The sequence below is a fragment of the Arachis hypogaea genome, chromosome 8, assembly GCF_003086295.3.
Source record: "Arachis hypogaea cultivar Tifrunner chromosome 8, arahy.Tifrunner.gnm2.J5K5, whole genome shotgun sequence".
Classification (NCBI taxonomy): Eukaryota; Viridiplantae; Streptophyta; class Magnoliopsida; order Fabales; family Fabaceae; genus Arachis; species Arachis hypogaea.
The window spans coordinates 16624950-16637102 of NC_092043.1; the positions used below are offsets into that span (position 1 = coordinate 16624950).

Below are 12153 nucleotides of genomic sequence, written 5' to 3' on the forward strand. Positions count from 1 at the left end.
AATTTTACGTAAATTTCACTGTATTTAAATTTTTATTACCAACCTTTTATTACTTTACTATTATCATCATGATCTATAACACTTAAATCACCTGGCCTGGTGGGCCCATCATCCAAAACAAACAGCAACAACTTGGAGGCTGAGGCACATCGTTCTTTGTTTGATGTAATTCTATCAAAATTGTATTAGTTGAGTTGCTTAATTTCCTGGATTTGAACTCACTGTTACTGTGGTGGTGTGCTAAATTGTGTGTCTTGTTTATTAATGGATAAAATCTTTTGATGCGGTAAAAAATAGAAGCGAAAATCTCTTCCGTCTTATCCATATATCATACGAGAAGGAAAACATCTTCCAACACAACCGTCGACTTAAATCACTAAACAACAAAAGGCGAAGGTTACAAAACTATGCCTTGTCCGTATTATTCTGCACCTTGTAAGTTAAGCAGCATATTCAATATTCAAGTAATAATATCTCTATTATTATTTATATATTTTTTGTGATATAAAAAACATATCTTTTTTTTATTTTCATTAACAATTTCCAATACTAAAAATAAAAAATATTAAATATACATATTTTTTAAATATATTTATGTAGATGCAGTATGTGATGACAAAGCCAATGCGGTGGCTAAAATAGCTAAAAACGTGGCATTATCTCCTTTTGACATTTGGATATATTTTATCGTGCTGTTTGTTATTACGATAGTCTTAAAAAATGGTAAATATATTAATCTAACTGAATAAAGTTACTATTTTTGATTAATATTACAAAGAAAAAAAACAAATTTTTTTATAAAATATGGCTAATATGGTGGCTAGAATGGTTAAAAACGTATTTATCTCATTTTAATATCTGGATACATTTTTTTGCGTCGATCATCATTGTGATATCTTAAAAAATGATAAAAATATTAATCTAATTGGATAAAGTTGTTACTTTTAATTAATATTTCCAAAGAAAAAATAAAAATAAACAAATTTTTTTTAATGAAACATGACCAGTGTGGTGGCTATAATGGTTAGAGATGTAGCATTTATCTCCTTTTAACACTTAGATACATTTTGTTATGTTGGCCGTCATTGTGATAGCCTTAGAAAATGGTAAATACATTAATCTAAGTGGGTAAACTTGCTACATTTGATTAACATTATCAGAGGAGAAGAAAAATAAATAAATTTTTTTATGAAATATGACTAGTGTGGTGACTAGAATGGTTAGAGACATGATATTTATCTCTTTTTGACACCTAATAGATTTTGTTATACTGACCGTCATTGTGATAGTTTTAAAAGATGGTAAATGCATTAATCTAATTGGGTAAAGTTGATACCTTTGATTAACATTATTAGAGAAGAAGAAAAATAAACAAGTCTTTTTTATGAAACATGACCAGTGTGGTGACAAGAATGGTTAGAGACGTGGCATTTATCTTCTTTTGACACCTGGATGTATTTTGTTATGCTGGCTATCATTGTGATAGTCCTAGAAAGTGGTAAATACATTAATCTAAGTGGGTAAAGTTGAGACCTTTGATTAACATTATCAAAGAAGAAGAAAAATAAACAAATCTTTTTTATGAAACATGACCAGTATGGTGGCAAGAATGGTTAGAGACGTGGCATTTATCTTCTTTTGACACTTGGATGCATTTTGTTGTGCTGACGGTCATTTATTAGTCTTAGAAAGTGGTAAATGCATTAATCTAACTAGGTAAAATTGCTACATTTGATTAACATTATTAGAGAAGAAGAAAAATAAACAAGTTTTTTAATGAAACATGACCAGTGTGGTGACTAAAATGGTTAGAGACGTGACATTTATCTCTTTTTGACACCTAATAGATTTTGTTGTGTTGACCATAATTGTGATAGTCATAGAAAGTGATAAATGCATTAATCTAATTGGGTAAAGTTGATACCTTTGATTAACATTATCAGAGAAGAAAGAAAATAAATAAGTCTTTGTTATGAAGCATGGCCAGTGTAGTGGCTTGAATAGTTAGAGATGTGGCATTTATCTCCTTTTGACAATTGGATGCATTTTGTTATGCTGACTGTCATTGTGATAGTTTTAAAAAGTGGTAAATGTATTAATCTAACTGGGTAAACTTGCTACCTTTGATTAACATTATCAGAGGAGAAGAAAAATAAACAAATTTTTTTATGAAACATAGTTAGTGTGGTGACTAAAATGGTTAGAGACATGACATTTATCTCTTTTTGACACTTGTTATATTTTGTTGTGCTGGCTGTTATTGTGATAGTCTTAAAAAGTGGTAAATGCATTAATCTAATTGGGTAAAGTTGATACCTTTGATTAATATTATCAGAGAAAAAAGAAAATAAACAAGTCTTTTTTATGAAACATGGCCAATGTGGTGGCTAGAATGGTTGAAGACGTCGCATTTATATCCTTTTGACACCTGGATGTATTTTGTTGTGCTGACCGTCATTGTGATAGTCTTAAAAAATGATAAATACATCAATCTAATTAGGTAAAATTGCTACATTTGATTAACATTATTAGAGAAAAAAATAAACAAGTTTTTTTTATGAAACATGGCCAATGTGGTGATTAGAATTGTTAGAGATGATATATTTTTCTCTTTTTGACACCTGATAGATTTTGTTGTGCTGACCGTTATTGTGATAGTCTTAGAAAGTGGTAAATGAATTAATCTAACTGGATAAAGTTGCTACCTTTAATTAACATTATCAGAAAAGAAGGAAAATAAACAAGTCTATTTTATAAAACATGACTAATGTAGTTGCCAGAATGGTTAGAGACATAGCATTTATCTCCTTTTGACACCTGGATGTATTTAGTTGTGCTGACCTTCATTGTGATAATCTTAAAAAGTGATAAATACATCAATCTAACTAGGTAAAATTGCTACATTTGATTAACATTATCAGAGAAGAAGAAAAATAAATAAATTTTTTTATGAAACATGGCCAGTGTGGTGACTAAAATTGTTAGAGATGTGACATTTTTCTCTTTTTGCTACCTAATAGATTTTGTTGTGACATAGTCCGAGTATTAGGGATGAAATCACTCATCCCAAAAATTTAAATTGATTTTGGAGTTCACCAAAAATCGAACTCTTAACCTTTCGGATCTAGAATTTCTAATACCATGTCATGATACCACTCATTCCAAAAACTTCAGCTGATGGGAAAAGGTAACACTAATGGTTATATCTCTAATACTCCCTAAACCTCCATTGTACACATTGTACAAATATTCCATTGGCTCCCTATAATAAACTGGAGAAAGGATTTGTGTATTATTGAGTGTATTCAAGTCGCCTAGAATGATACAACATAGAACGGTATTTATAAGTGCTAAGAGAATCGAAATAATAAAGACGTAATATCTTATAATAAATATTCAGATATGCTAAATAATGCTTATTGATTCTAATTGATCCTAATTATATTCTAACATCCTCCCTCAAACTCAAGTGACAACTTGAGTTTGAAACATATTCAAAACAATGAAATAAAGAGAGAAAAAAACTGCATAAACTGGAAAAACGGGTGAAGACGAAACTGCCAGAAAAAAACGCAGATGGAACTGCCACTTGTCTGAAGGAAATGCAGACGGCACTGCCGCTATTCGAACGAAGTGCAGACGGAACTGCCAGAAAGAAACGCGGACGGAATTGCCACAAGGAAACACAGACGAAACACAAACGGAATTGTCACGAGAAAATGCAGACAGTACTGCCATGAGAGAACACAAACAGAACTGCCATGAGAGAACACAGATGGAACTACCACGAGAGAACGCAGACGGAACTGCCACGAGAGAACGCAGACAGAATTGCCGAAAGAGAGCGAAAACTATATGATTTCTTCATGATAATAGGTAAGTAGTGGATGACAATGGTGTTTGATCATTCGATTCGAAAAAAATACAAGACAGAGAAAATAAGCTAGTCGGTGAAGTGAAAAAAGCATCAAAGGAGTGACAAAAGGGAAAGAAGAATGATATAGAAAAAAATACAAAAATTACAGTGATTTTACCGCAAGAAAAACAATTTATCCTCTTCAAAGAGGATATCATGGCTCTGATACCATGTTAGAAATAAGAGATTAAACTGGAGAAAGGATTTGTGTATTATTGAGTGTATCCAAGTCGCCTAGAATGATACAACATAGAATGGTATTTATAGGTGATAAGAGAATCGAAATAATAAAGACGTAATATCTTATAATAAATATTCAGATATGCTAAATAATGCTAATTGATTATAATTGATCCTAATTATATTCTAACAATGATGACCGTCATTATGATAGTCTTAGAAAATAGTAAATGCATTAATCTAACTGAATAAAGTTGCTACCTTTGATTAAGATTATCAGAGGAGAAGGAAAATAAACAATTTTTTTTATGAAACATGACTAATATGGTGGCTAGAATGGTTAGAGACATGACATTTATCTCTTTTTGATATCTGGATGCATTTTTTTGTGTTGATCGTCATTGTGATGTCTTAGAAAATGGTAAATACATTAATCTAACTGGATAAATTTATTACCTTTAGTTAACATTATTAGAGGAGAAGAAAAAATAAACAAATTTTTTTATGAAACATGGCAAGCGTGGTGGCTAGAATAGTTAGAGGCGTAGCATTTATCTTTTTTTGATATCTAGATGCATTTTATTGTGCTAATCGTCATTGTGATCATCTTAAAAAATGGTAAATGCATTAATTTAACCGCATAAAGTTGCTACCTTTTATTAACATTACTAGAAGAGAAGAAAAATAAATAATTTTTTTCATAAAACATGTCCAGTGTAGTGGCTAAAATGGTTAGGGATGTGATATTTATTTTTTTTTACACCTAGATGCATTTGTTGTGCTGACTATCATTGTGATATCTTAAAAAATAATAAATACATTAATCTAACTAAGTAAAATTGCTACTTTTACTTAATATTATCAGAGGAGAAGAAAAATAAATAATTTTTTTATGAAACATAAATTTGAAGTAAATTAAAATTTTGAAGAGAATATTGGGATGAACACTATGACAGTTGAAAGAAGGATTTCATAAAATTATTGTTATGGCAGTTTAGAGACACATTGGAGTATTCGGATCGTGCACGGTTGTCACTTTAGTGTTTTTATTTGTAATTTGGCAATGTTATGAAGTTTTGCGATCGACGCCGATTAAGGGTGGAGATTCAATTGTGAACCTGAAGATTGAGCCTTTAATATCGTGGTATTATTGAGAAGTTTAGGCTGTGGCAAATTGGTGGTTGAAGATTCTTTTAGAGAAAAATCTAAAACAGTTTCTGACAATTATCTCAAAAGACAACAAAATTCTTGACAAAAAAAATACCAACCTGGCCCTGAACTTTATTTTTATGGGACGGATTAGTCCATGTACCAAAAAAAGTTAATTTTTTTTTTTTGCATAAAAGCTAATCAATCCTAAAAAAATATTAGAGGCCGGATTTGATATTTTTTTTAGAGTCTCGTTGTCCTTTCGAGATAATTATCAAGAACCAAATAGAATATTCACTATTTTTTTATGATTAAGTCAGATTCTATTGTAACGAAAAATTGAGTCCGAAAATTTTAATAGTATTAAAAAATACAATGATTCGTTTTGAGGACAATGAATTTAATAGATGACATTTGAATTTTCTTTTATTAGAGTTGTGTTGTTTTCGGATAAAAATGACTTAGCAATTTTATTTCAATTAACTCCATTAATAAATATCTCTATATGTCAATTTTTTACGGTCAACCAACATGTAATTATCAAGAGCTACCAAAAATTTAGCCACTAAAAAAATACTCATTTATGTATTCACATTATATCTCATTTTTATTATGAACGAAATAAGTAATATTACATAACTGGATAAAGACCTCTCACATTATGAATTTTGGTAAATAAAATATTTAACTTATTTATTTAAATAAAAAATCCAAAACCAAGGCTGAATAAATAAATAAAGCTTTAATTCTTTCTTTTCTTTTTTATTTCCGGTATGTGGGCCAAATTCACTACTCACTCTTGGGGTACCATTCATTTTTTAAACTCCTCTTGGACGTGTACATTAGTACCTCAGTTTATGGCTTTAGTATTTCACTAGTTAAATGAAACGAACCATTCTTTGTCCAAATATTTGGGCTATTGCAATTCCTTCCTAAGAAAATGGGCTAGCCTTTATCATGGACTATATTAATTTTTTGACGTATAAACTATTATTTTAATTTTTAATATTTTATTTTAATTCTAAAATTTTTAAATAAATTTAATGTTATTCTACTTTTAAATTTAATATGAATAATTAATAAAGTGAATGACGTGAGTATTAATAACATTTTTAGTTAAGTTATATCTTTTTATTTTTGTTAATTACAGAAATGTAATTAAAAATTTCTTGTCATACTTTCTCTCTTTATTCTCTTTTTACTCTAAAATCTAAAAAAAAAAATTTTAATTGATCATCATTAGAAAATCGATTTTATTTACATATTCAAATCAACCTCAAATATTATTACATTTTTAATATATTAATTATTCGTGTCAAATTTAATATAAAATAATATTAAACTTGTTTAAAATTTTTTAAAATTAAAATAAAATATTAAAAATTAAAATAATATTTTATACGTCAAAAAACTAATATAGTCCATGATAAGGCTTAGCCCATTTTCTTATAATTAATTAAAAAAAAAAATTAAAAAATAGTAGAGCAAGAACGAAGGCAAAAAAGGTAGCATCTTTTAATAGAATGTGTTAAAGTGTGTGTAAGTTGTACGAGAGAAAAAAAATTGGGTGAGTGATATTTAATTTAGATAAAAGTTTAGGTATATTAACTTCGGGTAAAGTTAGTGTGTGTTTGGATTATCATTTGTAAATGAAAATTTGTATAGAATTGATTTTGTAAAAGTGATTTTGATCAAAAGTGAGTTAGTATTAATGTGGTTTATGTTTGATAATTTTTATTTAAAATGGATTATAGTAAACTAAATATTATTTGGATTACATTATTCAAAATCACTTTTAGATAAAAAATTATAGAAAATGACATGAATTTAAATAATTATTTTATGTTATCTTATAATTTTATTTTAAATATTTAAATAAATTTTAATATTTTTTTAGTATTCTCAGTATTCTTTAGTATTCTAATAGGATTAATAGAATCATAATACAAAATAAAAAAAAATATTCCATACAAAAAAAAAATAACAATAACAGTAAAAAACTCGTATAAAAAAAAATAGAAGTTTTATAAAAAATAATATGCATAAGAAAATATTAAAAAGATATATTATAAAAAAGAAAACAATAAATATATGAATAATAAAGGACATAATTAGTACATAAAACATAAAGTTCAATCCAATATGAAAAATTGAACGAAAAAATTAGAATTTTTAGCTTTTGTTAAACGTGAATTAGAGACAAAAATCACTTCTATATTTATAGAATAAAAATATTACCAAACATAAAGATAAAAGCGTTTAAATTGTTCAAACAAACTTCTCTTTCTTCTAACACAAATCCAAATACACTCTTAATAATTAATAAATATTAAATAATATTTATCTAAAAATTTTTAATTATTAATTTTACATCAAGTTAAATTTGAATTTTTACCTTTATTTTAACAGTATTTGAAAAAGAATTCGGCATACGCTGGAAGGTTCAAGAGTGTTCCTGGGCAGAGCATTCTAGACACCACTTGACACCTCTCCCTAGAACTCTCACGTACCTTGTTTTCTTCATCATTTATCTATAAATATCGTTTAATTTCATCCAAAACTAAACGAACGTGACAAAATAAGATTAGCTGAGGGTTGCATTGCAAGCAAAGCCATAATAATGGACTTGAGGAAGATGAGTTGGGACACCCCAATATTCTCAATCTTGGAAGACATGCTCGACTTTGCGGAAGAACAACCCGAAAGAGAGAGAGGCGGCAACAAGAACAACAACCCTTCGAGGGCATACGTGAGAGACGCGAAGGCCATGGCGGCGACGCCGGCGGACGTGGTGGAGTACCCGAACAGGTACGTGTTCGTGGTGGACATGCCGGGGATCAAGGCGTCCGAGATAAAGGTGCAGGTTGAGAACGAAAACGTTTTGGTGGTGAGCGGTGAGAGGAAGAAGCGGGAGCAACAAGATGAAGGGGTGAAGTACTTGAGCATGGAGAGAAGGGTTGGCAAGTTCTTGAGGAAATTCTCTATCCCTGACAACGCTAACAAGGATACCATTTCTGCTCTTTGTACTGACGGCGTGCTCACCGTAACCGTCGAGAAGCTTCCGCCGCCGGAACCCAAGAAGGCCAAGACCATTGAGGTCAAGTCTGTTTAATTCACTAATCAACAAATAAAGATTTTACGCATGTATGTGTCTGAAGTCAATTTTACGTAAAATTCATAATTAAGAATCATTAAATAATTTAAATGATTTAATTAAATTTTTATCTGTTAATTTTTAGTTATTAATTTTACGTAAATTTAACTGTAGCTGAGTTTTTACATTTATTATTACCTCCACAATGGTTTCTTCATGGTGACTGGTTAATATATGGTGTGATCTTAGCTTTCAGGATGATGTGTTTTTTAAAGAATGTAACGGTTTTGTTGTAAATTATTTATAATATAATTAAAGATTTTCATTTCAAGTAACGCATTGCAAGCAATTCTTGTTACTCTTATATTTAATTTGAAGTTTTGAACTGAAGAATCAAGCAGCTAAGGTCACACTTTGTAAGGAACCTAATTAATGTTGTCGCGTTAAGAAAAAAAAAATGTGAATGAACAAGGATGATATATGTTATAGCAAATGCTGCCACACAAGTAAATTGAGTTTACGGATTTTTACTTCCTATGAACACCATAATAAAAGTGGTTATTCACATGTTTTTAGGGGAAAGGATGATATTTATTATGTTAATGTGAATTATATTAACTTTATGTTTGGTAACTAATAAAAATAATTAAAATTTGTTATATTTAATATTTATTATTGTTGTTAGTATTAATGAATATTAAATAAGATATTTTTTTGTTTTTTCAGTATTATGATTTTGTTAAATAATTTAATTAAATAAAACATGACAAATTTTTTAGGAGAGTATGATATTTATTATGTTAAAAGAAATGTTATAAGACTATTAGAATTTATTATTTTTATTATTAATTATTTATTAATATTTAAAAATATAGGCTAAAATAAAATGTTAAATGACTAAATTAAAAAATAGTTAAAAATAATAGAAAAATAATACATTTTAATATTTTTTATGTTAAATGAATTATATTAAATAATTTAATTAAATTAAACATATTTTTTTTTATAATTTGTAACTATTATCTAGGAAAGATTAAGTAGCTACTACAATAATAATAACAACAACAAAGCAAGCAAGGGAGTGTCACATCTGCCAAGGTTTTGCATATTGTACTTGTATTCTTTTTTAATCTAACAGGTTAAGAAATGGTTTTTTGATAAAATGTTAGAATTGTAAGATTTTGATGGGAATTCTTAAAAAAGAGGTATACACTAGAAAATTTTGGACAAAGTTTATGTAAGCAAAAGAAATAGAAGTTTAAGCTTTAAGGATCTTCAACATTAAAATTTAACTCTTTTCACAAAACAAGTTTGGAGAATAATAGAAAATTCTGATTCGATATGGATAAGTATTTTAAAGATTGTCTATTTTTTTAAAGGAGATTTTTGGAAGGCTAAATGCTATAGTAATGCATCTTGAAAAAGTATAATAAAAAGAAAAGGACTTCATTTGAAAACATGGGAGATGGAGTGTGGGTGATCGGTTAACGATTAACATTTAGGATGATTATTGGGTGGTTGGTGAGGTAAAAATTCAAAGACAAAAAGGAATCGAGTTGAATTATGTTAGTGAGTTGTTGAAAGATGGAGAAACGTGGGATATGAGGTAAGATTGAGGGGGTATTTAATGATATAGTTAAAGTCTTAAATTCTTAAGACTCCTACAAATATTTTGAAAAAAGAAGATAGACTTGTCTGATCGTATAGAAAGGATGAATGTTGTAGTGTCAGAACTGGATACCACATAACTAAAATGGAAAGCCAGCGAGGCAGATCGAAAGAAGTTTCATCAAGTATGAATTTGGAAGATTTATGAAAAGAGATATAGAATGTCCAAACTATTCAAAGGATTAAAAGTTTTATTTGGAGAGTAGCATAGAATATATTATCAGTGAAAGAGTATTTAAAAGAAAAATGGTCAATTCTCTTATATGTCAAATTTGTTTCAAGAAACCTGAGACCATTGAACATACATTGTTATTATGTTCATAGACGAGAACAACTTGATTTGGTAATCAATGTCAATATTGTCCTTCTCAGTAACACATTACAAGTTTTGGAGAATAATTATTGCAAAAAAAAAATAGAGAATTAAGGAAGAAGGATGAGCTGACAGAGAGAAAAGGACACGGAAGATGGCTTTCTTAATATGGGAGATTTGAAAATCCAGGAATCATGCCATTTTCAATAGTAAGGATATTATTAAGGCCAGAACATTAAAAAAACAACATAGAAAAATAATTGATCAACCAATCCAGAAGCAAACAGAAAATAAAAAACTTAAAGGAGAGCTAGTTACCTGGAGACTCCCACTAAGAAATTGGCTAAAAATGAATGTTGATGCAGCTTTTCAGAAAGTCTCGGGCGAGGAAAAAATGGTACTAGCTACGAGAGACAACTTTGAAAGATTTATTATTGGATCTACAGATGGAATCAAATCTGTATCCAATATTACAGCAGAAGTGTTAGCAACAAGAAATGCCTTAATTTTAGCAAAAAAATTATAGCTAGATATAATACTAATTGAGTCTAATTGTTTATCTTTGGTATCGGCCAAAAAATCAAAGAGTAGCCTCTAAAAAATTAATCCGATTTTGCAAGATATTTTTGAGCTACAGAAAAGCTTCAATAATTGTGGATTCACCTGGATTCCAACAAAAAAAAACCGACTAGTACATATCATAGCAAAATTAACAAATACAAATCAATTGGGATAAAGGTGGTGCATTGATCTACCACCAAAAGTGGAGTTAACTAGGGGCATCTCATGGAAGCCATGGAGCTTGTTGTCGGCGTTGGGATTCAAGTTCAACACATTGAGAAAGATATGATTTGTTTGGGGTTTGGGAGGTTGGGGTTGGGGGTTTGAGTAAAATTTTCAAGCCTAGCCCAAAAAAAAAAAAGAATGGTTCTTTGCAAATATGAATTTTTTTTGGGACAATTTTGCGAATATGATGTTAATTGCATTAACAAGTGGAGTAAACACTATAAAAAAGTGCTAATTTGCGGCGTTTTTTTTTTTAAATTTGCAGCGGTTTTTAACTCCTGCAAAAAGTTACGTCGGTTTAAAAAATCACTATTATCTGAAATATATTGCGGCGGTTGTTGACTCTTGCAATTAGAGACATTTTTTCAGTTTTGTGACAGTTTAAAACTCTTACAATTTGGTAAGCCAGAATAAAAAAAATTACGGGAGTTTAAAACTCCCACAAATTAGTGACCCAATATTAAAAAAAAAAGAATAAATTCAAACATTTATAATATCAAACAAACTAATTAAATACATCTATTTAAAACAATCTTTTTCTATGTCATTCTCACAAAATGTGTCATAAAATTTACACAGATAAAATGATACACAGATAAAATGATTGATGAAAAATTGAAACCAATTTAATCAAATATAGTATAGGATTGCCAATTTGGTTGTGACTAGCAGTTCTTGCATAAAAAGAAATATACAAATGAGCATTAATATCCACGGCAAAAAAGTTAACAATTATTTAAAACAATGAACATGATGTCGTGTGAAGTTAACAGTTTAAATTATCATTGAACTATGAAGACTTTTAAATAAGAAATTTGGCTATATACTGCCTTTCTAAAATGTTGTCCTGTAAAGTTAATTTGTACCATCAATGAGCAAAAGATAGTGAAATTCACTTATAAACATGCAGATTATAGAATTGAATTATAAGTTGAGGTTGTGCCACAAAAATTTCACGACCAACTCAAACCTAAAATCGTAATTCTAGAAATTGCAAGATAAGAAATACAACATCTAACTTGCATTAGCTAGGAATTTCTATAATTT

At 28.9% G+C, this 12153-nt stretch overlaps 1 protein-coding gene across 1 annotated transcript; it reads left to right on the forward strand.

Moving 5' to 3' along the window:
* Positions 1-7789: 7789 nt before the first annotated feature.
* Positions 7790-8670, forward strand: LOC112706340 (17.7 kDa class II heat shock protein). The gene has a single exon (XM_025757600.3). The coding sequence runs from the start codon at positions 7866-7868 to the stop codon at positions 8355-8357; it is 492 nt and encodes a 163-aa protein (XP_025613385.1). The 5' UTR covers positions 7790-7865; the 3' UTR covers positions 8358-8670.
* The last annotated feature ends 3483 nt before the right edge of the window (positions 8671-12153 follow it).